The 26,034-nt window shown below is 41.4% G+C and overlaps 4 protein-coding genes across 10 annotated transcripts; 2 read left to right on the top strand and 2 right to left on the bottom strand.

Moving 5' to 3' along the window:
* The first annotated feature begins 969 nt into the window (after positions 1-969).
* On the top strand, positions 970-6,230 carry LOC128257878 (E3 ubiquitin-protein ligase rnf146). 3 transcript variants are annotated; one of them, XM_052989111.1, is made up of 5 exons: positions 970-1,429; positions 1,800-1,930; positions 2,623-2,776; positions 3,642-4,085; positions 5,526-6,229. In XM_052989111.1, the coding sequence occupies exons 1-5, from the start codon at positions 1,096-1,098 to the stop codon at positions 5,618-5,620; spliced, it is 1,158 nt and encodes a 385-aa protein (XP_052845071.1). In that variant the 5' UTR covers positions 970-1,095; the 3' UTR covers positions 5,621-6,229. The 3 variants fall into 3 exon arrangements, with proteins under 3 accessions (XP_052845071.1, XP_052845069.1, XP_052845070.1); XM_052989109.1 differs by having other exon boundaries at positions 3,642-6,230; XM_052989110.1 differs by lacking the exons at positions 3,642-4,085; positions 5,526-6,229 and adding an exon at positions 2,865-3,635.
* Positions 6,231-8,223: 1,993 nt separating this feature from the next.
* Positions 8,224-20,107, top strand: LOC128257875 (mitogen-activated protein kinase kinase kinase 13-A). Of its 5 annotated transcripts, none has more exons than XM_052989096.1 (8): positions 8,224-8,362; positions 9,470-9,710; positions 14,442-14,930; positions 15,382-15,573; positions 15,642-16,295; positions 16,363-16,516; positions 17,035-17,948; positions 18,554-20,107. In XM_052989096.1, the coding sequence occupies exons 2-8, from the start codon at positions 9,550-9,552 to the stop codon at positions 18,954-18,956; spliced, it is 2,967 nt and encodes a 988-aa protein (XP_052845056.1). In that variant the 5' UTR covers positions 8,224-8,362; positions 9,470-9,549; the 3' UTR covers positions 18,957-20,107. The 5 variants fall into 5 exon arrangements, with proteins under 5 accessions (XP_052845056.1, XP_052845057.1, XP_052845055.1 ...); XM_052989097.1 differs by having other exon boundaries at positions 9,387-9,710; XM_052989095.1 differs by having other exon boundaries at positions 8,224-8,422.
* Positions 20,108-20,229: 122 nt separating this feature from the next.
* Positions 20,230-24,221, bottom strand: LOC128257560 (uncharacterized). The gene is made up of 3 exons (XM_052988620.1): positions 24,017-24,221; positions 21,811-23,951; positions 20,230-21,623 (listed from the first exon to the last, which is right to left on the bottom strand). The coding sequence occupies exons 1-3, from the start codon at positions 24,061-24,063 to the stop codon at positions 20,341-20,343; spliced, it is 3,471 nt and encodes a 1,156-aa protein (XP_052844580.1). The 5' UTR covers positions 24,064-24,221; the 3' UTR covers positions 20,230-20,340.
* A 538-nt stretch (positions 24,222-24,759) lies between these two features.
* On the bottom strand, positions 24,760-25,980 carry LOC128257141 (histone chaperone asf1). Its single transcript, XM_052987996.1, has one exon. The coding sequence runs from the start codon at positions 25,659-25,661 to the stop codon at positions 24,993-24,995; it is 669 nt and encodes a 222-aa protein (XP_052843956.1). The 5' UTR covers positions 25,662-25,980; the 3' UTR covers positions 24,760-24,992.
* Positions 25,981-26,034: the final 54 nt, after the last annotated feature.

Raw genomic sequence — 26,034 nt, 5'->3', positions numbered from 1 at the left:
CAGAACGAGAGTAATTTACAAAACTCGTTGGCAGTTGACTTCAACGCGTTTGTCTGTCGCGCAATTAGGCAATTGGCCAACGCCAACGCCTGTGTGTCTGTGTAATTGACAAAAATGACATGCGATTGCGGACGAGAGAGAGGCGAAATGAAAAATAAACCAAAAATTGATTTTTATGTAATGAGTACGAAGGTCCTGTTCAGGACAACTGCAACTGACTGTTGTTGTGTGTTACTTTTTTTCGGGGCAGTCGCATGCCGGCTGCATATTAAAAAGTGCGTGATGCGATGGGCGAAGGGCTGTCAATTTTTATGAAGTTAAATTCGGAGGCGGTTGGAGGCGGGCTGCAAAAGGTGTTGCATGTAATGAAGCGCATAATTTTAATTGGTTTTTGTTGAATTTAATAAAGCATTATTAATGTGGGCAGCGAAAGGTAATGAAAACTGCGTTATATACTTAAAATAAATTTATTAAAATGAATTTGGGAGTTTTTTGGAGATGCAATAAAATTAAATTTTTGAGAAGTTATTACAATTTTGTTACGAAATTTTTGATATGCTAGAATAAGAATTTTTTCATTTTATCCATTGAAATTATTGTTATTGTGATTTCTTAAAATGTATTAATTTTGTTAATTTCTAATAAATTTCTTAAGGTTTTAGTTTTTAATTCATTCTCAAGGTGAGTTTTTTATAGAAAAAACTATAAGGTACAATTTAAAGATCTATAAGTCTTTAAACCATTCTTATACATTATTGTTAAAGGATAACAAATCTAATTGAAGTATGTAATGCGTGGAGAAACTAAGTTTATAATCGTATGCTGATTATACTTTGTTTGAAAACAAAAAGTTTAAATCTTAGCGCCACTGTAGCGCTTACCAACACTTAGAGTTCAAGTCGAGATGGTCACACTTTAAAATGGTATATATATTTTTTTGAAATCAGTGTGGTATTTTTAGACTTAGTCCAAACGGCCACACTGAGCAGCAACAATTTTTTTGTTTCTCATTTTGTTTGTGAAAATTTAAAACTAAACGACAAAGGCGACCGAGCGATTTCCCTCGCTGCTGACGTGCTCGATCAAGTCCCAAAAATGTCGCAACAACGTGCTACGGATCAAAATATGGCCACCAGCAGCAGCAGCAACAGCAACAATAACAACAACCAAAGCGATGTGATTACGCTGGACGACGACGACGAGGATGGGGAAGTGATATTCGTGGGACATGTGCGTCCCACTGGCTCCACCATTGATCTCTGCCTGACGCCCTCCACTTCGGCGGCTGCGGCAGCTGCTGCCCGTTCCGGGAGCTCCTCCGGAACTGCCGATGACGATCCGGGATCCAGAGCCACTGCATCTGCATCCAATCCACTTTCACCTGCTTCGTCACCGGCGGATGCAGCAAAATCCGTCACAGTGGATGCAGGTGAGAAAAGTACCTGGCCATCATGTCCAGAAAATTATTTATTCCTTCTGTGGAATACTAATCTTGTTAATCTCAAGTAAACTTTCTAGATTAAGTTTATACTAAATACTTTATTTACAGAACATTTTTTTTTCTTACATGCACTTTTTTTATGTTATCTACACGCTTTGTTTTTATCGGAAACGAAAACCATATTATTGTCAAACCGGAAATAAGAAAATAAATTAGTTACAGTACATTTTTTATAATTTATAACTTTAATTTACAAACTGAAATTTTTTTAAAATTATTTTAATTATAGGAAAGCCAGTAAGTTGTTCAGATATATCCCTAAACTTTTTGCTCACAACGTCTTACCCTTATTTTCCAGGCACCACAATTTCTGTCGGAGATCCCCTAGCCGCAGCAGCTGCTGCTTTGGAGTGTCCCATTTGCCTGCAAACATGCATTCACCCAGCTCGTCTTCCATGTGGCCACATCTTCTGCTTCTTGTGCGTTAAGGTGCGTAGTTCATGGAGCCCAATGCGGAAGCCTTTTTCAGTCACTTAGCCATGCAGTTCACATCGTAAAATTCGCGCTTTTGAATATAATTTTCGAGCACCACCAAAGCCTACAAAGCACGTAGCCAAGTTCAAGGCCGTTTTTAACCCTTTGGTGCCAAAGCGGCTCCGATCGATTGATTAGCATGCCGGGTAGTATCACGGTTCACTCGCAATTATGGCATTAGATTGGCTTCCGGCTAACGACTTGTCAATTGATTTCCTTCCCCTTTCAACTTCAATCAGTTTGAGCCTAAGTCAAGTATTCCAATTAGCACTCGAGTGCATTTTCCCGTTCTGAAACTTGTTTTGCGCGTGAATTAAAGCCAATTTACACAGCAGTTTAAGTTCTTGAACTGACTTCCGCTGGTAAAATTATCTGTTAGTCAAATAGTTTTCGCAATTTTAAGCTACAAACAAAAAAATCAATACATTACAAAAAAAAAATTGTAAATTGAAAACTACTTGGCTATTTTCAATCATAAACTTGCTTTAAAAAGTAAGTCCTATGCCTAGCGTTTGAATCAGTTAAAAAATAAACTAACCTTTGAAGTTATATATTTAGATAATAACATACTATTTATTTTACTGTTTTGACATTATACTCTTTGTTATTGCAAAACAACCATTAATATAGTTTCCGAATTCCCCCAGGGCGTTGCTTACAAGAATCCACGCTGTGCCATGTGCCGCCGAGAGATTCCCGTCGAGTTCCTGGACCATCCCCAGCTGGTAAATGGCATTGAGGACATCTGCACCACTCGGGCCACCGAAGATGGCTACCAGTGGTACTACGAGGGCAGAAATGGTGAGTACAAATATGCTTTTGGTGTCGGTCGCCCCTTATTTCCCATAAACCCCGCACCGCAAAAAAAAACCACACTATGCACATCCAGGTGGCTGGTGGGCCTACGACTCTCGGACCAATGGAGACATCGAGATTGCCTATGCGGATTTTGAGAAACACAAGGCAGCAAAGCCACCGCAATCGGCTCTTGCTACTCCATTGGATTCCATTCCCGATTCCGATTCCGGAGCGATGCCACCGAATCCTGCACTTGCTCCTCAAAATCAAGAAGATCCAACTGTTCCGATGGATCTCTCAGCCACTGCTAAGCCAGATCCAGAGGCTTGCGAGGATCAACCATTCGGTGATCCTTGTACTCCCGACATGTTCGATAATGATACTATTGAATTTGCTGATGGTGAAGATGAAGATATGTATGACGACTATGATGAGGATGAGGAAGTTTGGATGAGCACAGACTCCGAGGATGATTACTGTAACCCCGAAATTGGACCGCATCCGGGCAGATTGCATCTGCAGATCTGCGGGAGTACGTACGTCATTGACTTTCTGCAGATGAAGCAGTATCCCCGCTCGAATCCCGAAAGGCGTCGCAATATCCAGCGTTGCAAGAGCACGGATGCCGTTCACAGCTTATCCAAAGGCGTCGCTGGGCTCAGCAAGCACCAAAGGTGCAACTAAACTCTGATAAAATCACCCACATATATCCAACTCCTAATTCCATTCACCGCACTATCATTTCCATAACCTAATCCTAGACAGAAAACCAAACTGTGATACAAGGGCGAATTAAAACCCAAAAGAAATTCGATCCAATCCCAATCCATTCCGAGTATGTTTGTCCTGTAAAAATGTGTAACTTCAGGTTGGTGGCAATACGATGACCGCACGAGTCAGGACATCGAGGAGGCCTTCAAGAAGGGCGACAAGTCCTGCACCATCCTGGTGGCCGGCTACGTCTACATTGTGGACTTGGAGCAGCTGGTTCAGCAGCGCCAAAACGAGCCCACTCGCTGCCGGCGGGTCAAACGAGATCTGGCCACCATACCCAAGAAAGGGGTGGCCGGTCTGCGGATCGAGGGCAACCAGGTGACCAGCGACACCGTTTTCAGCAGACCGACCAGCACGACCAATCCAACCACCGTTTCGGCAGCTGCCTCCAGTTTCATGTCCACAATAGCAGCCACGGATGCGGCAATCAGGATTGCCAGCGACATAATTGGCTCCACTTTGGCCCATGCGGACGAACTCACCCGTGGACTGGCGGCCAGCAACATCAGCGACGATCCCAGCAGCAGCAGCAGCAGCGGTGAGCAAACCAACTCCACAAATCCACAGGACGCAGGACGCTCGCCTGCCTCCTCGCCTGCCTCGAGTTCCATGCAGGATCTGATCACGCGGGACCTGCGGAACACCCAGCAGGTGATTGCCCACAACCAGCACACCATCGATCTCTTCGAGCAGGCCTTGAACGACTTCCAGGCGCTGACCATGCGCAACTATGTGGACTCCAGCGATGAGGAGGAGCAGGACGACCAGGATCAGGAGCAGGAGCTGCGGGAACGGGAACACGAGCAGCTGGAGGCGGGCGAGCAGCCACAGTCCGGCGATAATCACCAGGGATTCTAGAAGTTACATAGCCCACTCTGAAGACAGATTACTCAATTGCTAGCCCAGCCCATACACTTAAAGAAAATATCAATGTTCCTTTTAGCAGATTTCATTAAACGGAATGGGGAATGTTAACTAGAGAAATGCAGCGCGTACCTGAGAATATATCAACTAACATATATATTGATAGGCTCCGAGCGTTGAGCGTTGAACAGAAATAGAAACGGAAACGGAAACAGAACAGAATGTCTACAGGGTAAAACAAACACATATTCCTTAAAACTTTAAATCAGAGATATTGATTCATAGAGGTTACAGCAGAAAAGTGAGAAATTGAAAGAAAACATCTAAATAATATTCTATTCAATTTTTTATTAAGAAAATAAACCAAGTTAAAGCAAAATAAACTTGATTTTAGCCAGAGATGGAACGGTCATATGTGGATTTTAAAAAGCAATGTTTAAGAAACCTTCTTACTGTATGGCTATTTTTAGATTGACTTTAAAGGTCTTCATATTTCCGTAACACCTCCGAACTTGCAGTATTTCGCTGTACATAAACTATAACAAAAAAAACCTAATAATTACCTATTCAAGAGTGCTAACGCAAATTCTAGATATTCAAAAGCTAACAGAAGGCAAGGCAACCAAGAAAGAAAGAGTAGTGTGAGAACGACAATATATTTGAATTGGGATTTACTTGACAAGGATGCGATTCTTGGGAGGTCAATTAGAAGGAAATTCCCATTTACATAAATGATAATCAGTGCGTTTCTAAAAATATCTTCTAAAAATCTTCGTTGCAATTACAAACTCTTAATCTTATTTCGCATACATTAAATTACAATTTTAATTTCCATTTTAATCTCCAAATCTTTTCAAAACGCACTGTTGTCTGGGGAATCAGATCCAGTATTAATTAATAAGTCGCCGTTAAGTGCGTTAAGCAAAAACAGTTCTGTGACACTTAAATATATTGATATTTGTATTGTATAAGTTAATATAATAAAAGTTATTAGAAGAAAGAAGTTAGTCAGATTACAAATGACTATCTTACCTGAAGAACTAATGTATATTATGTGCTACAAAGGATATACACCTGATTTAATAATCTCAAATTTTGTGACTACTATTTATAGATTCGTTTTCGATATGTACTCCGCCATTACTTCTAACAGCGAAATGCGTATTCGTTGCTTCCCTAATATCTACGATATACCTAAAGCTCTACTGAACCCGACTCCCGACCTCGAAAAAACCCCTCCCGGTAATATCAACAACAATTTTTGAACTATACCTAATGCTCTCACATAGAGATCCAACCATCCGCTTAATCATTTCTAAAACCATCCTCCCTTGAATACTCGCATTTCTTTGATCTTTGATAACGTTCCGCTGTCGCATAACTGACAAATTAAGGAAATGGCATTAACTAGTATCATTTGCATTGCATATCTGGAATACAGAGTCTTAACGATATCATTTCCTTACCTAATGGTGGCAGGTCTAAGCAACTCATTCGTACTTATTAATCATTTAGCTTCTCAACAATTAAATCAAAACCAAATGTGCCAAGCAACATTTTTTGAACAGCACTCGCTCCGATATTTTCGACAGCACTGACAAAGGGCAACTATAATTAACAACACGTAGTATTGTCTGTCATTAATTATACTTATAATTAATTATTTATTAAATAAGCATTTACAACTTGGTTGATACAAGATGTTAAGAAATAGTTTTTTGCTGAATCCGATATATGTCGATTAGAGATCGAGCTCCTAACGCAAGATCACATTTGTCATAGTTTAGATCCTAAGACATGTAAAGTTTGGCAATAAAAACAATTCAAAAAACCTGTCTCGAACATTATTTACATAAAATCATCATAATGAAAGATTTCAATAAATATTCGTTCTTGGTTTTTTTATAAGTATGAAATTCCATTCATTTTCTGGCGGCAATAAATTTAAACAACTAAATCATATACTCTTTATCCATACTCAAATGAAAAGAAACGATCCTGAATGATCGATATCGCAATGAGATCAAATAGTAGAAACATTTTTTATAAAAACCCATAAATCTTAACTACAATAGAATCCCATATCATCCCTATCTGAGCTGACTTCAATGTTTAAGTGAGAACAACAATCCCAAACCAAACTTATCTCAATGATCCTCAACCACCCTTAACGAGCACTTGTTAAAGGCAAAAACTTATGGTGAAATGAAATACCGATTTCCATTATTCTGAGGCAGTGATTGACGAAAATGGAACCTGCAACCTGGACGGGGAGCTGGACCCTGGGACACTGTCCGTCTGCAAATACCTCAAACCCTATGACTCATGCGCAATGGACCAAAAGAAAGAAAGAACAAACAAGAAAAGGTATTGAAAACAGTGTGTGTGTGGGGAAAAGGTTGCTCTAACAAGGGAAAAGTGGATTGCGTGATTGGAGGGAGTCCACCGAGAGAAAATAAATTTACCAACCGATCATTTTGGAATATACTCAAGGATAAAATATTAATAAGTAACAAATGGTACAAGTTATGGCAAAATATTTATGCTATATAAAATAGTGTTTAGAACCCTTATAGATAACCAATCAAATTTATGTAACATTAGTTCAAAAAAATGTGTATTGATTTGAAAATTAAAATTGCAGGCATTTGGTAAATTTACCACTTAAGAAAGGAAGCGCTTGATAAAAATCGGTGTGTTGGTAAGTTTTAAAGACAATTTTTTCACAAAAATAAAGATCATTAAATCGATCGATAATTTTTTTCACTATCTTGGGGGAGCACCAATACCAATTGTGTCCCATAAACATGGTCTCCAAAGAATTCCCTCCTCTTCGATGCGTATGAGTCATCTTTGTTTACGTAGAAATTATGCTACCTGCTGCACATTTTTTTTTTTTACATTTTCTGGTTCTACCTGTTGTGCCCAAGAGGAGGAGAGGGGGCCATGGGAATCGAACATATCAAGAGTCGTTGTTTTCACAGCTCTGCTCTTGTGTAATAATACTTTGATGACGGCTCGACTCTAAAGACGTAACGACTTATCAGTTTAATTGGGGTTTTACGCTTAAAAAATTCTATGAATGTTTTTAACTCTTTTTATCTTAAACATTGTGTTTAACCCGACAGTTTTCTCTCAGAATAGGCGCGGCTTTTTTTTTTAGTAAATATCTGCGATAAAGTATTCAACGAGAAATTCAGAAAGTCATAATTAAAATACATATGACCACAAAATATCTTTTTGAGATTGAGAGTCCAGTGGTTTCGAAAACCGGATTCGATCGGATTTAACAGTGTTCCGGACATTATTAAATGATTTTTTTTTAATTGCGAATAAATTTTAATACTTTTCCGCCTTTACAATTCATCGAAATTAAAATCTACAATTCATCGAAATTAAAATCTAAGAGTGCAAGTGCAACGATAAATGGCAGTTATTTATTTGTTTTCATTATCATTTCCCGCATTCCCTCGACAAAAGCTTGCCAAAGCGTTTAGGCCAGCAAACATGATCGTGCACGATGCGGACTTGTGCTTTTTTTAACTTTTAAGCCAGCTCCAGTTTAATTGGTAACAACAAGAGAGAAGAAGAAGAGATGCAGCGGGCATCAGCAACAACACCAGTGGAGTGCCTTGCAAGTGTTGTTGTTCTTTTTATTTGTGGTTGGCCATGGCTCTCTTTTTTTACTCTCTCTTGCGCTCTCTCTCCCGCACACATGCGCAGTGCCACCTGCGCTCAGAACCGGTTTCGAGGGAGGAAATCCAAGAGAGAGCGGATTGGGTTTCGGCCCAAAGCCAGCAGCCAGTTTTTTGCTTTTTTGTTCGATTTGTATCTACCTTTGGTGCGGACGCGTTTCGCTGCGGAACCCCAAGAAAGCCAGAAAACCAGTCTTTAATTGTTCCATTTCAACCTGAAATCAATTAAAAGTTCTTCGCCAATAAACAAATCAAAGTAGGGAATAATGCAATCAATGCAATTAAACCGTGGAAAACTGCTGGAAAAGTGTGCAAAGTGTGTGATAAATGTGCAAATACAAGAATTTTTATATTGATTTTCTTGGCCAAAAGAGCGAAAGAGCGAGCAAAAAGCAGCAAAAGAAGAAGAAGAAGCAGCAACAGCACAAAGCTGCGCTGTAAGGCTTCCGACGTTAGTGCGAGTGAGAGGGCCAGACTTGGGGCGAGTGAACGGAACAGCATTAGCCATTTTGCGCTTGTGTTTGTGTGGCAACATTTCAGTGTGTTGTTTTTGTTATGTTCTAGCTTTGGCCAAGTTAAATACAAAAAAAAGAACAACGAAGAAGTCGAGTTTATACACAGAAAGAAAAGTTGATGATCAATAATAAATGAAGATTTTTTATGTCGTTATGTACTGGAAAAGCATCAAACCTTGATTTGTACATATAATTTGTATATTGAATATTTAAATTTTATATAAGCAAGCGAAAAATATGTAAAACATACAAAAATGCTCATGACCTCAGTGGGATTTTAGTCCCGGGTTATCTTGTTAAACGCTGATTTTCTAATACAACATTTTAAACTCATTCAGTTTGCAAATTTAATTGATTAACGTATAAATACATATTTGGGTATCTATTAGAACTCTCAATTTTTTTAACTAATATCAATCTGCTTTTTTTTCTGTGTACAAACAAAAAGAATTAATACCTGTATGTGAGCATGTGTGTTTGTGAGCTTATTCTTTTGTGCAATTCGCCTTTTAAAGGCATCATAAAAATAGCTCGGCCTGCAGTTTGAAAGTGAAAGAACAACAACATTTAGGCGGAATGCAAAGTGAATAATTGACAAGTGCAATTATCGACCCTTCTTCGCGCTTAACTTCCTTTGTGTGTGTGGGCTTTATTTTGCGTGGGAGTTATTGCTTTCTCGTTTGCTCCTTTAAACGCATGTCCTGCGCCTTTTACCGTTTGACGTCGTTCGCTCTTTTATTGATTTTTGGCATTCATTGATAAAAGATTACAAGAAAATGTGTGTGCTCGCGAGAAATAGAATCTTTTGACAAAAAAAATGTATTGAATTCCGTGATTACCTACTATAGCACCCTCGCTTTGAACAGAATGTCGTAAGGATCGAAAATAAAGAACCACCCACTCGAATCCCAATCCTGAATCCTGGACAATGCAACCATTCAGCGACAGTCTGAGCAAAAGTCGCGATGATCTGGTCAATGTCGCCACCGCCGCATCCCGGCAACAGCAACATCAAATCCACGGCAGGAGGCGACACCACGGCAGCAGTCCCAATCTCTCCCTGGATCAGACGGATAATCTGCGAAGGAGGTGAGTACACTTTATTGATTCCATAAAAAGAGAGGTCGAAGTTTTTATACCCTCGTAGTTATGTATTTCCCAGATCGCATTATCAATTGATCATTATTTAATTAATAAATCTTTAAAAACTACTGCAATTGTACTAGTTGTAATTTGATTTAAACAGTGTTCGTGATAAAATCTTATGACAAACATTTTTTTTGTCAAAAAAAACAGTCAAAAAAAGTAGCTTAAAAATAACATCATTAACTTAAAATACTGGGTTAAATGAAAATTAAAAGCTACATAAGCATTTAAAAGGCCTAAAATCACGACGTGGTTAAGTAAGAGAAATTCAATTATATTTCAAGAATATGCCGAAAAATCGTGCTTAATTAAACGGGGTAAACAACCTTCAATTCACACTGTAAACATATTTTGACCGATTTTTTTGTAATTCTTATGCAACTAAAATACTCAATAATATTTAACGGCTTAACAAAAACTAAGCTTTGTCTGATAAAGGCAGGATTCTACTTTCCCAATTTGGATTCTTCAACTGCAAAGAGTTTCCTAGTTGGGACTGGTTGGTCTCCACAAGTCTAAATAGAAATCGGTGCAAAAAACCCCCAAAGCGCTAAAAATAACGTTAGTAAACACGTGCAAAGCAAAAAGCTTGTGGTGAAATGATATAAAGTAAACACAGTAGATACTGATTAAGGGATATCAAAAGCAAGAAAACAATCCAGTTATTGTTGTTTTAATATTATCCGAGTTGAAAAGCTTAAAACATGATTACAAGTTATTACTTTTATTAATGTATTTCTCTTTAAGGAAGTATTTTTTTTTTTAGATACATGTCTTTTAACATTTGAATAATGTTAAATTTTAATTTATCTAAAGAAATCTTTTACCTTTTATAATCTTGTTATCTGAAGATTTCATGATTACTACTCATACTATTTGAAGTGTTTCATTTAATCGATATCCACTGTAAGTGGAGTGTGGAAATACAATTGCGGGGGGCGTAATGAAAAACTTCCTAGTCGCACACACACTAGCACCCACAGTACGCTCACCTGTCGGTGTGTGTACTTTTTTGATCATGTGGTCCCCTGGAAACCAAAAACTGGTTTGGAGTGTGGCCAGGCGGCAGGCTGGCTTAGAGAGACCTCGAATGGCACGCCATCCGATGCTGGCACTTGCGAATTTGGTCAGTCTAACAACAACAATGCCAAGTGATAACACCAGATGGGAGAGCATGGTGGGAGTTAAAACGAGAGAGAGAGAGCGAAAGTTGTACTGATAATGGGAAGCTTTATGTCCCCGCTCGCGATTCAGTTCGCAAAAATCAATCGTTTCTGACGGACGCTTGCGCGTGAAATTCGCGATCCCGCTTTAATTACGCTCGTGTGTCTGTGCAAAAACAATAACAAAAATCCTGCTTATCGCCAAATCAGTTTGTCTGTGTTTGTTGGTGTGACGCAGTTGTGCGAAATACGTGAAATGATAGCAATTTAACTTTTCACTAAACCAATAAACCAACCCAACACTCTTGAAAAACCGCCAACGAAAGTGTTACGTCTTTTTTTTCTTGTAATTAACAACAACAAAAAATCGTACCAACTTACCTTGACGTCATTTGTTTTTTTTTTTATTATTATATGTACGTCGGACGACAAAAAGCGTTTGTTTTTGTTGTTTTTTTTTTGGTAGCTGCTGGTGCTTGGCACGAACTTTTAATCAAAAGTTGGCCAACTGTTGTTGTTGTTGGCTCAGTGCGTAAACAAAAAAGAAAAAGTGCTGGCCAAAAAGCGAGCGTAAAATTTTGCATTATTGCAGTCGCGTCGCATGAATGAATGAAATTCTTAGTGCGCGACAACTAATTACGAAAGCAAACAAAAACAGTATAAACAAATAAACCATGGTCTACACAATACCGTTTTTTAGCCACAATGACCCGCCAGACGACATGATCATCACCAAAGAAAAAAGGTAAGACACCACAAAAGTATCTCAAGATGCACTGAGTCACAGAATCTAAAAGATTCACAGCTGACCTTTGCAGAAAAAGAAATGAGCAGATGCCGCCAAATATCCGCGTTCTATGAACCACCCGCAAAAGGTCAGAACGTGTGAATTGAATGCTTTTTTTTCACAAATTCATAAATAAACGAAAGGTTTTTGACATTTGCACGGCGGGTGTTGCTTACTGCGTGCGAGCAAACGGCTATATGGTCAAAAAACAACAAATCAGCAAAGAACGGTAAATGGATGAGCATTTGTATTTGTGGGTACGGGTGCACCTCTAAATAAAGGAATGCTTATGCATTTTACCTTCGTGTCACTAAAAAAAAAATAATCGGTAAAAGAATCAATATTGACAAAGCTAATAAGCTGGTCATAAGGAATTTTTAAAAAACTGTGTTTACAAGGGAAAAGATAACTTGCATGTTGTCTCTAGTTGGTTAAATAGTGATAAAACTTTAAAAAAAATTAAAAAGAATGATAAAGCGTTAAAGGAATCTCTTCCTAAAACGGAAATACCTGTCACAGCTGGTATCAGTGAGAAGATGGTCTTTATTGTTTTTTCAAACTCAAATATGTATCTAAGAACTACTGACTTCATTACTATGTAACTACAATAAATATACCGTATTTAATAATTTTGTTATATTTATACAATCTTAGCTCTGTCACTAAGTGGGCTTTCGTTACAGTGATAGTACATACATATGTATATTAAAATCACCTGTTCATCTCTAGTATCAATACTAATGCTAAACGAAATCTGAACAGAACGGCAGATTGGCTGTTTATGAAAGCGTGGGTGCATGGGTGTGAGTGTGTAAGTGAGTGGCAGGTGATTTTCGCCTATCAGACTTTCTACTCTGAGTTGTTGCGTTTTTTTATACTGCCATTCTGGCAGTGATAAATGATAAATGTTTTTTTACCTGCTGCCGCTTTTGCACTCCAATACGCTCCATTGCCCCATGTTTATTTATCTTATCAGACAGAAAAGCAAACACGAATTCCAACAGGAAGGCTTTTTGTGCGCGAAGAACTGAAATTCAAGCGATCACTTTTCTAATATTTATTTGCACGGGCTTGTTTTTATCAAAGTTCCCTTTTTTTTTGTGCGCGTTTACTGTGTCAGCACGAAAAATGATTATTATGGCGTGTGTAAACACAGAAATCGCGAAAAGCACTTTGATTATCATTCAAACGATTTACTGACAATAAACTCTGTGTTTTGCGACGCATCTTCCTACTTCATTTGATGATGCTGGTTGTAACTTGATTTTAATATCACTTGTGCTCTTATGTTTATCGATAAGGAACGACTATTTAAAGGCTATGCGTAATCGCCACATTTATAGAAAACTTGATTGACAGATAGCCTGAGGTAAACATTTTAGTTGATAATAATGGCGCCCACCAAAAGGCATAATTTGTCGATAAAGATATTAGAGGTGGAAGTTTGACGTTTTCGATTTATTTAATTAGCGATTTGAAATTTTCCAAAAATAAGGTGGTGCCGATTTTTTTTTTATTGGTAAAAAGAAAACTTCTCCCTAGCTACTATTGAGATTGTGTACTATTGAGATTGTGGAATGCGTAAATTTCCATTAAAAAGGACTGATTCTCGCTTATAAAATATGAATGAAATAAAATATCATTTATTTCAACTTTTCAAAACGCCCCTTCTGACACAATTTTTTTAATGCTAAAAATAATGATAATTTTAAAAATTTCGTGAAACATTCAGCATTCATTCAACTATCAGCATCACAAGAAGACTTTATATCTGGTTTTCGGAATTCTAGTTTTATAAGTATTGATTGCAAATTTTAAATCGAATTTAAATGATATTCCTATTGCGATATTGTTCTCAAAACTCGTGTGATTTTTTGGTTTTGATTAGTTTTGTTTATTGAAACTAAGAATAGATAATTAGATTGAGCATTTGTTTATACTTGTCGTGGATGAATCCCAACTCGATATAAAACAAACTGTATATGATCAAAACTGTAATTTTAGAAAGCAACGCTTTATTATTTATGGAGTCACCTTGGCATGCAACCTTAATCATATGACATATGGAACGAACGAATCTAAAAGTCACAAAAACAATTCCTTGGAATTTCAGAACAGATTTAACAAAAGTTTTAGTTACAAATCGAATTCTAGTGACATTTGATAATACCGGAAATGCCACTCTGCCACCTGTTTTACGCACTTCAAGAGCCATTATATAATGTTACTCGGTTTTGATGAGTAAGCTGAATATGTTTAGTCCAACGGATCGACTGACTTTATCTTTGGCTGTAATAGCAGCGATCGCTGAGATAAATTGTATTCTGTTTTTATACGTTAATCAGATTTAAATAAAAATCGGTGTATATTATATATGTATGCTAATGTTAGTTAATGTTAGTCTTATCAACACTTGTTATAGCTTTTGCCATGTCTCTTATTCAAGTCGAAAATCTTTTTAAATATTATACAAAATTCTTAGTTCTTAGGAAAGTTCACATAATAAAGTTCTCTCTATTTCGAGCGAGCGAACTGCTTTATATTAATTATAGTAAGTTTTTGGAAAGAATCTTTAAAACTTTTTCGCAATCAAAATAACGAAATAATAAATAGTATTTCCTTTTAGGCTTATCAATAGTGTATAGCAATTAAAATTAAAATATAAAATTTGACTCCCATTTAACATGCAAATTGATACATCTGCATATTTTAATTGCCCCACAGCATGGCTTGCCTGCAGGACGAGTTTGGCCACCTGGGCATCGCCGCCACAGACCTTCCCTTCAAGTCCGCCGATTTGGACTCGCCGCCCCGGCTGCAGCATCACAACAACTATGCAGAGATCACGGACAGCAGTGCGGAAAACACGTGCCAACAGCGCTGGCCACCTCACGTGGGAGGGGCGGCGGCGGCCTTCGGGCATCCGGATAAGCCCATTGGCTGGATGTACGGACTGCTGGGATGCATGAAGCCAGTGCTCTCGTTTATCGGCAAATCGGGCGTGATCGAGGTGAAGAGTCAGCGGAGCGAGGACTGGCAGATTCCCTTCGAGTCCATCACGGATTTGGAGTGGCTCGGCAGCGGAGCACAGGGTGCCGTCTTCAGTGGCAAGCTAAAGAACGAGATTGTGGCCGTGAAGAAGGTGAAGGAACTTAAGGAAACGGACATCAAGCATCTGAGGAAGCTCGATCATGAGAACATTATTAAGTTCAAGTGAGTATGACAATTGAAATATCATACTTTTACATATAAAGATTCACATTAAATGTAAAAAAAATAGAGTAGAGTTTTCAAATAATCAACAAAGGAAACCTAATAATGACAACATACTAAACCACATTTTTTTTCCTACAAAAAGCTTTATCAGGCTAAAGTCAATTACTTTATTTAGTAAAATCTTTTAGCATCAACGACTTTTATTGTTACATATTGTTTGTATCTTTATTAAAAAATAACTTAATAAACGTAATTTCACACGACTATACATATAAAAGAAATGTACATAATATTAGCTTTCTTTCTTGTTGCTTATCTCTTGTGAAGCAAGGAATGCTTAATGCAAAACAAAACCACACATTAAGACATTTGGGTTTTTCCGGCTCGCAATTAAAATAATAATAAAAACCTAAAGAATATCGCATCTAAATAATTTTGTACTTTGCAGAGGAGTTTGCACGCAATCGCCGGTGTTCTGTATCATTATGGAGTTCTGTCCCTATGGACCCTTGCAGAACATTTTGAAGGAGGAGCAAGTCATGTTACCGTCCCGCTTGGTCTCTTGGTCCAAGCAAATTGCACTGGGAATGCAGTATCTGCATTCGCACAAGATCATACACAGAGATCTTAAGAGTCCCAAGTGAGTCACCTGAAACTATCAACACGAAAACCAAAAAATACTAATTGGGATACTTGTTTGTTTTGCAGCATACTGATAAGTACAAATGAGGTGGTGAAGATCAGCGACTTTGGCACGAGTCGCGAGTGGAACGAGATAAGCACCAAGATGAGTTTTGCCGGAACAGTGGCCTGGATGGCACCGGAAGTGATCCGGAATGAACCGTGTTCCGAGAAGGTTGACATCTGGTCGTATGGCGTGGTGCTCTGGGAGATGCTCACCTGCGAGATACCCTATAAGGATGTGGACTCGTCGGCCATTATCTGGGGTGTCGGCAATAACTCACTCAAGCTGTTGGTTCCGAGCACCTGTCCCGAGGGATTCAAGCTGCTCGTCAAGCTCTGCTGGAAGAGTAAGCCACGCAATAGGCCCTCCTTTCGCCAGATTCTCTCGCACTTGGACATTGCCGGCCCCGAACTCCTACGCAAGACAGAGAAGCAATATTTCGAGACGCAAAAGTCATGGAAGGAGGAGGTGCGATCGCATCTGAAGGAGATAACCCAAAATGGCACCAGCATACACAAGTACGAGCAGGATCTGATCAAGCGGCGCACGGCAGAGTGGCGACATGCCCAGGACATCCGAATGGTGTACGAGGAGAAGCTGCAGAAGACGAACCAGCTGTTCTTCGAGCTCAGCGAGTGCATGTCCCAGTTGCAGGAGAAGGAGAAGGAAATCGCTGAGTAAGTGCAAGATTGTGGCTCTGAAATAAATTTTCGATTTACATATGACCCCTTCTTATTTGCTTAGACGTGAACGGAAGCTACCTGGCTGTGGCTACAAGCCGACGCGACGTTTGGGAAATACACTCAGAAAAATGCAGCACTATCGCCGACGACTGAACGCTCCACCAGCGGCCATTCAACAACAATCCACCACACCAGATCCAGAAACTACGCCGGAGGTATAACACAATTTACTGCTTTAATGTATATATTTACCTCATGACTTTAACCAAATCATAGAAAAAAAAGATAAGCATGCTTTACTTGCACTGGATTTGTTTCTATTTATAAAGTATACTTTCACTAAATCCATATATAAAATCAATTGCGCACTTTTTAAGAACCTTATCACAAATGGTAAAAGCCGTGGGAAATACAAGTATTTTTTACTTAATTGCAATCTTTTTCGATTTGACTTTCATATATTTGAATATTAAATCAAACAGTTTATCAGGCATTGTATTTATTATTATGATTTTATATTTAATTCAAATATGTACTTTATATAGTTTTGAATTTAATTACCAGAATTTTTTTTTATTCTATATTCTATTTTATTTTTAAAGTGAATATATGCTTTATTTTTGTATTGGGGAAATGAGCGATTTACAAGTTAAAACAGGGACTTAATTTTTATTATAGACCATTAAGAACGATGGAATAAAGTGGGTAGAAAGTAATACTTTCTATTTTTCAGTCTCCTGTGAAGTGTGTGCTCTATGCCCAATTGGACAGCAATTGCCAGCCCAAATCGTATCTGGCCAACATAATACCCGGCGGCGGCATTGGCGGCACGATGCCGAACAAGAACAAAAAGAACTTCCGGCATCGACGCAACGGCTCGGGATCCTTTGGTGCCCCGCCCAAGTACAGTCCGACGCGGGATCGTCGCTACCAGAGCGAGCCGGAGAACCGAAAGGTGCAGCTGGTGGAGAGGCAGACCCAAACCGATGCCATGGATGTCAGTGAAACGGATATAAGTCCCAGCGCAGAGGCTCCCCGATCTCAGCCCATCGATGTGCCCGTTCCGAATCATCGCCAGCTGCCGCTGCAACTGCAGAGGGTGCAGAAAATTGCTCAAGCTCAGGCGAGGGCACGCAGCGGAAGCACTTCGTCCGCCGCCGGTGTCCTGAATCCCGCTTGTCCCTCGAACGGCAACTCGCTGAGCACCAGCGAGCTGACCTACCAGGATGCCTGCTCCAGTCCCGACCAGCTCATCGACGATGTCATGAACAGCAACGAGCGATTGGACCTGACCGAATGCTGCAGCGACAACGAAAACCTGGATCGCCTGGGCCGCAAAGTCATCGAATTCATCAACGAGAACCGCCTGTCCATTCAGTCGAACACGAACTCCAACAGCAACACGGAGAACGGAAATGTCGGCGGCGGAGGAGGAGGAGCCTCGCCCGTGGAACTTCGCGAAAGCGGTAACAGTCCGTGCTTGAGTCGATGCAGCAGCACGCAGAGCAAACGGCGGAAGCAGCCACTGAATGATAACCCAAACGGATGTTCAATAAGCAATGCCAACGGGGAGTCCCACGAGCAGGATAGCTGGTCAGATGAGGAGGGCGAAACCACGGACTACAAGCACGCCCTGCGGAGAAGGAGGTGAGAATGGAACCTTTTTTATACCCTTGCAAAGATCTTTATAAAGTTGGTCAGTAGTTTGTAAAGCAGTGGAGGAGACATACTCGACCCTATAAAGTATTCATATACTTTAACTGTCCGTCAGTTCAAGTCAGATTCTTGAAACAATGATAACTTTAAAGAATATTTCTGGTCTGACGACTATAAGGTTAAAAAGTTTGTATTTTTTTTTTTGTAAGTGGTCGCTGATTATTATTATTTTTAATTTGAAGTTATACCTTCAGTTAAAACAAAATCGATTGACTACATGCTATAGCTGTCATATATCTTTCATGCCGATCATATGGTTTATGCAGATTATTCGGCCATTCACAAATATCTAGCTGCTCGGCCGTCTATATCCCATATCTGCCATAGGAACGATAGGGAACAACTTGTTGAATTTGAGTGATTTGGAATTATTATGGGTTTATCTCCCTTTTTTTCTTTTGCATATAATGGTTTTATATCAATTTGGAACCATCTCTAGACCGCCAGGGTATTAAAGTTTCGGTTTGTCGAAGCTATCACCGTTTTGCCATAAGTTTGGACAGCAAGATTAATGTAATTTATTCGCACAATTTCAGTTTTGGCCGCCTGCCCATTGGTCGTGGCATGCGACCGCGTCGCAGCTACAAGGCTCCACTCTCCCAGAAGATTGCCATCCACAAGCGCAACGTGGTCATCGTTTCGGACGAGGAGGAGAACACCTCCGAGTACAGCCACTCGCCCTCCAGTCAGCACTCGACGCTCGAGAGCAATACGGACATAGCGTCGGCCATGAAGAAAACGCAGGACACCTCCACCTCAACCAACAGCTGCAGCGAACCCGAGGACGATTCGAGTGATTCCAGCGACGAGGAGCAGGGGAATCGGGCGACGAAGGCCAGGACGGTGGAGGGGTCTGCCTTGGCGATGGGCGCCGTGCGCAGCAGCGATATTATATCCATACCCACTTTTGAGGCTGATGGCGCCGTCAATATGGTCTAACCTAGTACGATGATATGTAGCCTAAACTAAAACGTTACGCAGCAACAGCTATCTCCTATATACTCAACGAGAAATCGCCCCACATTGTATGGTATTATCTATGTTCATGTCCGAATCTGAAACTCCTCTTTCTAATTTATGTGTGTAAAACGTGTGTGTGTGTAGGTGGAAGACAGTGTCCAAGCGTTGATCGTTTCGGATTCTGTTCGATTCTGATACACAAGGCTAGGAAAAAAAAAAACCTTTTTACTCGTGTCGTCGTACTCGTATCACATGCATTTCCTATTTTGCTGAATATAATTTTGCATTAGACTTTAGATTAGATTACTACTTTGATTCTTGTCCTTAGAGAGCTGCCTTTGTAATATATTTTAGAAATGCCCTAATTGTACATGTAATTCTAGCCATTAAGCATAGTTTTTTGTTTCGATAATAAGAGCTTGAGCCACAACACAAAAGGAAAACCAAGAAACGCTCCCACAAAAACCGAACTACAAAGCAACAAAATAGAATTGGCCTCAGGCATTAAATAGTAACGAACCGAAGGGAAGATAACTTAATAGTCAGGGATATTTTTTATAAAACAAAATTTGCTAAGAACGTGAGGGGAAAGTGTTTTTCGAGAAGCGCATTGTACGTATAATTTTGTAGACGCATTCGAATGGAAGCATTCGCCATTCGAAAAAAATCTTAATTTCTATATGCACAAAAATTCCAAGCTTCAGTGCCTTAATGCAAACACAAAAAAAAAAAAAAAGAAGAGAAATAACAAATGGTAATACATTTTGGAGAAATAAAATGATAATCTGGTAGATCTGACCGCGGCTATGACGTGGCCATGAGCGCTTTCTAGACCTTATAGACAACCTATCGATGGAGCAGATAACTATATATTTTCGCCCCTCTGGAAATCGTTCATCAGCTGCAAAACGAATTACAAATTTAATATAACTCTATATACACTCAATATATATATATATATATTCTATATATTTACACACTAGTTGGATGTTTAGCTTCGTAAGATATGTCGCTTATTCGGGCGCGACTTTTCTCTAAATTATGTAAATGTACTCCATATTAAGTTTAATTTTAACGACTCATACGAATTAGCAATAATAATAAAATGAAAACATATAAGAACGCTATAATCCATGGTCTAATCGGCTTTATTTTTATAGAAAAAAAAACGTTTTAAAAAATTTTTTTTTTTAATTAAACACTTTTTTTTTTAGAAATTTCAAAAAGTTTTATTTAAAAACCTGTTTTAATTGTAAGGCAATTAATTGTTTAATCCACAAGCTGAAAAGCGTTAACGTCTCTAAAGTTAACTCAAAATTTGATTCTGCAAAAATAAATTTCGTAAGGTGGACCTTTTCGAGTGTCAACGAGCCAACAGCTTTTGTAGCCTTTTGTGTGGCGGATCCTCCAGCGGCATGGCCATGTTCTTGAGGGCCTTCTCCTCCCGCGAATCGATGATGTGGCACACCACCTCCGATTGCTTGCGGAATGCTATCAAACCGGCTGTGCCGCTGGTGAGATCCAAGTGGCGAAAGCGATCGATGTCGCAGGTGCAGCCATCGAACACGTAGAACCAGGTGGCCACCGACATATCCGCCCCGTGGATGGGATGATGCCGGAAGACCACGTAGTTGCCCCACGGCGTCATCGTGAGCACCCGGTTGGCCACCTTGAAGGCGGAGCCGAGCAGTCGGTTGAGGCTCTCCACGGTGCCACTTTCGGACCCAGCGACGGCCAGGAGTTGCGGCACCCTATTAAAGCCGGGAAATCTAAGGGGCGATACTCGGGACTCGCATTTCTCCGTGGGATTCTCCGCTCCTTCTGCGGGGTCCACATTTACTTCCTCAATATTCTGAAATTCCATTGCGGGCAGAGAAGAGTTCTCAATTTGGTCCAATTCAGGGGTGAATCCCGAGGCAGTGGGCGTAGTCAAGTGGGCACTGGCCACAGGCGCCACTCCCAGACTTTTGGACATATCCCCCGATTGCTGGATTATATCTGTACGAGCAAAGATACTTGTTGGTGAGTCCTTGAGTTCTGAACTTTTAGTGGGTGCTTCCTTCAGAGGCACTACACCTTCACCGGATGTGGAGGCCTTAACTTCATGGTTTGATCCATTGCTGGTCATTGGCTTTGGATTGGAACTTTTACTGACCCCATCTCCAACTAACTTAGTGGCTGTATCTGGAAAGGTTCTTTCCTTGGCTTTAACTACTTTAGAAACTAGTCTCCTAAAAGAGGGTTCCTGGGGAGAGCTCTTGATAGTGGTCCTGTCGGGAGAGGATCCTTTTGTATATGTGGTTTTTACAAACTTTTTCAAAGTCCTGCCATATGAGCCTTCTTTAGATCTGGAGCGCTCAGGGGATTTGAGGGGAGTGGGGCTGGATGACCTGCCCGCAGTTTCCCTAGAGTTTTTTATACTTCTTTTCATGATCCTTTGAGGTGATAATCCTTGCCTAGATTTGAAACGAAAAGGGGAGATAGTAGGAGAAGGGCTAGTAGACCTCCCACTCGTTTCAATGGGCATTGATCTTGGGGGTGCTTCCTTTGGAGAGCTCCTGCCAGGAGATGATCCTCTTCTGAATTTGGAGAGAACAGGGGACTTGGTTGGAATATGATTGAAGGACCTCCCAGCCGTTTCCTTGACTACTGATCCTTTCGGTTACTTCCTTTGGAGAGCCTTTAATGAGTATTCCTTAAAGCAGATAATCCTCGTTTAGATTTGGAACCAAGAGGGGACTTGATGGTGCCTCCAATCGTTTCCCTGGCAGTTGATCCTGTGTGATACCTACTTTTTGACCCAAACCCTTTGAAAGTGCATCCGTGGGAAAGCTCTTAATGGTTATCCTGCCAGTAGATGGTCCATATTTAGACCCAGAACGTTCTGGTGAAGACCTGCCACCAGTTTGTCTGGCTATTTTTGTATGTTTTCTAATGATCCTGCCAGATGGTAACCCCTCTCTAGATCTGGAACGTTCAGGGGACTTCGCACCGCCTCCAGTTTGCCTAGAGGATCTCACAAATGTTTCCTTTTTTATCACCGGAGATACCGGATTTTTCCTTTCCACTTGCTCCTTTTTGAGAATGCTTGTCCTGGATTTTGTGGAGCCTTGGAAACAAGTATTTTTGCAGAGTGTAATGCGACATTCACACCTCTTACTTTTTGATCCTTTCGCAGACTTAGTGTGTTTCTTGAGGGGATTGGTTTCCATCTCCTCCTCGCACATTTCACACTCTGCCCCAGCATTCTGTCGCTCATCCAGGATTTGCAATTTCTCAATGTCATTTTTATCCTCCGTGCGACTGACCACATCCTCCTCGTCATCGCTGATCTCGGCCAGGGATCGATCGCACACGCGCACACCTCGCTGCTCATTGAAAAAGATGGGTTCGTTGAGGGACTGCACATCGCAGTTGTCCACATCCCCGGGCAACGGAGCCAGGGCGTAGCCCTCGGGACACTCGGCGAGATTGCGGATGCGGAGTACGTGCAGATAGTAGGCCGACTGCCGGTTGGACTCCATCAGCAGCTGGTGGAACACGCTGAGCATGGTCAGCTGGTCGCGGAACATGCGCACCGTGGCCCACTTGCCCGCCCCATCCTCGGCCACATGGGTGCCCACGATGGTGTGGCGATAGGGATCGAGCAGGTAGTAGAACTCATCCTTAACCCAAATGGCGTACATCTGGTTGTTGATCTGGAACACCACATTCGCATACTCCCTGAGAGCCTGCGACACATGGGCCTCGAAGTCGGTGTGAAGGATGCGGACGCCGCAGCTCCAGTGACCCGTCCTCACCATCGGCAACAGTTTCAGCTCCAGGACAAACTGACCCATGCGCAGTTGGGTGGGAAAGGTGTCCAGATCGATGGGTCGTCGATCCCTCAGGCAATCCGACCAGCAGCTACGGCATAGCTCCACACCGTAGCAGATCAAACGGTCCAGCATGTTGGTGTCCCAGTTGGCCGGGTGATCGATTTTGCTGGCCAGGATTGAGGCAACGGCCACCATCAAGCTGCTGCGGTTCCTCACCGGATCGTTTTCGTTCAGCGAGAGATGCAGCGTGCCCTTCAGATATGCGTAGCTCTTGTTCACCACCTTGAATTCGATGGATCGGTGGCTGGTGTCGCGCATATAGATGCGTCCATCGGGCGTCTCCAGGCGCACAACCACCAGTTCCCGAATGGTGAACTCATCCGCCGGCGAAGTGCCACTCAAGTTGCTGGCCAAATGGACCACATTGTCAATGGTTTTTAGGCACACCAGCATGGCCACTCCCTTGTCCTCGACCGTCTGCAGATCATCCCGCCTCCTGCCCTTCACATCGAGTACAAAGAACACTCTCTTGCGCCGCCAGACGAGCAGGTGGCCAACTCGGGTGAGCAGGAGACAGTAGCGACTGGTCTTGAAGAAACTAACCAGAATGGGTCTCAAGTTCTGGATTGTATGCGAGGGCTGTTGATCCAGAGGCCTCGATCCGCCACCCAGATAACGAGGTTCCAATGCCAGGGTAAAGGTGTGCCCCTCAAGATTGAAGTTCCTCTTGATCCGCTTCTCCTCGTTGGTGTAGATCTCCGGCTGGAACAGCTTACTACCCTCCCGATTGTCCTGCTGCTGCTGATCCATTTCGGAGCTGGCCCGAAACAACTCGGAGCCCTCCTCCAGCAGCATATCGATCTTCTCGGCCGTCCAGTCGACTTCCGGCAGGACATAGATCAAGGCAAAGGCCTTCAGGTAGGTGGCGAAATTAAGGACATTCGCCTCCTGCTGCTCGGGCGAGGATCCACAGGGATTGTTCACCGGGGTATTGGAGCAGACCAGACCCACGGGACTGCCCAGGGAGTCGGCCTCCACGTCCGAGCGATTGGGCACCTTCTCGCAGAACTGCCAGTGATCGCAGCTTGGCTCCTCCAGGGACGATCCTCCGCTGTGGAACTTGCTGCCCAGTTGCTGATCAACATAGCTGAAGTACCTAAGGATTATCGGGAAGGTGGATCAGTTTTGGAACTATCGACGGCTTCACTGGACACTCCTCACGTATTGCTCGTGCGGCTTTTGGTGAAATCCTGTTGACTGATCGGCATCCTCGGCGGTCTGGAATTCAAATTTAATACTAACAAAATTTTTTCTACTTTTTTCAGTTTTTGATCTACAGGAATTTAAGCTGAATATTTGAGAAAGGAAGAATTGATTACTAGCTAGGTCACAAACAAATATGTTATTGATTTTACTTAGAATTCTGTTCAAGAAATGAAATTCAAATATGTATTACATATGTATAAAGATTCAAATAATAATAAAAAGATAGTCTCAAAAGCAAAACAAATTAAAGAAACATTTACAAAAACTACAAATTTATCTAGCTGAAATTAGTTTTTCAAAAATAAAATACCTATACAAATGTTTTTAAAAACTACAAATGTGTCTTTCTAAAAAAATATTGATATTTAAAATGTTAAAACCCCTACTTCTTCAATCAATTTAAACTTACAACTTTAAAAGAACAAATTGTAAATAAGTAATAAATTTATAAAAATTCAATAATATAACAATATACCCCGAGATTTCAACAGTTTTAAAAGGAAAATAATATACATTTTGCAATCTGCAAATCGCATTTAAGAAAAAAAAAATAAATTTGACTTTGTAACTGCTAATTTGTACTGATACTGAAATAAATTGCTTTAAACTATACTTTTTAAAGGTTTCTCTGAATCTTTTCTCTCAACTTTGGTTCATCGTTAGGCTTTAAAAAGTAAAATAACAAAGTACACGCATAGTTTAGTAATTAATTTAATGTATACATATATATTTAACCTTTTGCTTTAATTAATAGTTACTTAAATAGAGGGACGAGGGAGTACTACGAGCGTTCGAATCGGGGATTCCCTCAAGTCGTCGACCATAGCGGCGTGTGTTTGTGTGTGTGTGTGTGGGCGTAAGGGGCTGAGTGTGTGTGTGTTTTATTGTGTTTTTGTGTGCGGTCATATAGCTTGGAGTGCGCCGGCAGCTCTCAACATTCCATGGCCAGGGAGTTGGAGTTCTCGTTGAGGGCCTTGATCCCGTTCTCGATGGGCATGGCCAAGCTGTTGTCGTCCTCCGGCTGGACGACTACAGACGCCGCCGTGTCCGATGTGGACGGCGGTCCATCGGTGACCATCTCGTCGTCCTCGTTGTGGCCGTTCTCCACGGCATTGCCGTTGCCATTGATGTGGCCGTAGTCCCAGTTGATCTTGAAGCGGGTGACTCGCGGCTTGCTGGCCAGGATGTTGCGCGTCAGCTTGTCGAACAGCGGTTTCGGTGGCGGATTCTCGCGCATCTCCGGGTCCGCATAGTCGTTGTTCACATAGTAACCGACGCGGACGAACTCCTGGCCGCGATACGAGCAGGTGAGCAGCACAATGGTGACCCCCACTGCATCCTGTTCGGGTATCTTGCTGACATCCGGCGGATCGGCCTGGAAAACGAAAATGTGGCGACCCTCGGGCACCGGGCCCACATATATGGTGTCCAGCACCTGGTCGTGCTCCTCGGACTCCGCCGAGCCCACATAGATCATCTTCCACTCCAGATCCTCCTTCAGCTCCTCGATGCACTCGAATGTCAGCTCGAACTGGAAGGGATTGAAGAAGCTGCTCGGATTGTCCAGCACCACCACATTGGTGATGTGCACCTTGGCCATGGTGACTGTACTTGGCGGACGGGCTTGGATTCGGTTCGGAAAATGTGCACCGAGTTTTTCCAGACGCCTACGACGGCGCGCTTTTTTTTTAGCAGGTTCTGTGCAGGTGTTGCCTGCCCTGATGAAATTCTCTTGCAAAACACTCGACAAACACTGGTTTTTTGTGACGCAACGCTGGCCGATGGTTTGGGTTATATTTTGGCTCAGTTTTGTGCACTTTACAGGCTAAATTTCTCCGTTTATTTATCGCAATTTGTTGGCATTCCTTGCTTGCAAAATTTGTGATGACAGCTGACGGCTTTCCCGCGCTTCAGTGTGACCGTTCTGCTGACCAAGCGGTGGATAAAAACTCACCACGAAGAAGTAACGGAAT

Source organism: Drosophila gunungcola (assembly GCF_025200985.1).
Source record: "Drosophila gunungcola strain Sukarami chromosome 3L unlocalized genomic scaffold, Dgunungcola_SK_2 000002F, whole genome shotgun sequence".
In the NCBI taxonomy this organism is placed as follows: Eukaryota; Metazoa; Arthropoda; class Insecta; order Diptera; family Drosophilidae; genus Drosophila; species Drosophila gunungcola.
Note: the sequence above shows the minus strand (reverse complement) of the source record. Positions and strands in the feature narration are given on the sequence as shown.

What these genes read in the sequence shown, in the direction of transcription:
- LOC128257878 (XM_052989109.1), top strand. Translation starts at nt 1,096, where the DNA reads ATGTCGCAACAACGTGCTACGGATCAAAATATGGCCACCAGCAGCAGC. An exon ending in ATCCGTCACAGTGGATGCAG is followed by an intron (nt 1,430 to 1,799) that starts GTGAGAAAAGTA and finishes CTTATTTTCCAG; the next exon opens with GCACCACAATTTCTGTCGGA. An exon ending in TCTGCTTCTTGTGCGTTAAG is followed by an intron (nt 1,931 to 2,622) that starts GTGCGTAGTTCA and finishes GAATTCCCCCAG; the next exon opens with GGCGTTGCTTACAAGAATCC.
- LOC128257875 (XM_052989096.1), top strand. Translation starts at nt 9,550, where the DNA reads ATGCAACCATTCAGCGACAGTCTGAGCAAAAGTCGCGATGATCTGGTC. An exon ending in GAGAACATTATTAAGTTCAA is followed by an intron (nt 14,931 to 15,381) that starts GTGAGTATGACA and finishes TGTACTTTGCAG; the next exon opens with AGGAGTTTGCACGCAATCGC. An exon ending in ATCCAGAAACTACGCCGGAG is followed by an intron (nt 16,517 to 17,034) that starts GTATAACACAAT and finishes TCTATTTTTCAG; the next exon opens with TCTCCTGTGAAGTGTGTGCT.
- LOC128257141 (XM_052987996.1), bottom strand. Translation starts at nt 25,661, where the DNA reads ATGGCCAAGGTGCACATCACCAATGTGGTGGTGCTGGACAATCCGAGC.
- LOC128257560 (XM_052988620.1), bottom strand. Translation starts at nt 24,063, where the DNA reads ATGCCGATCAGTCAACAGGATTTCACCAAAAGCCGCACGAGCAATAC. An exon ending in AAAAGCCGCACGAGCAATAC is followed by an intron (nt 23,952 to 24,016) that starts GTGAGGAGTGTC and finishes GATAATCCTTAG; the next exon opens with GTACTTCAGCTATGTTGATC. An exon ending in TGGCAGGATAACCATTAAGA is followed by an intron (nt 21,624 to 21,810) that starts GCTTTCCCACGG and finishes AAGGATCAGTAG; the next exon opens with TCAAGGAAACGGCTGGGAGG.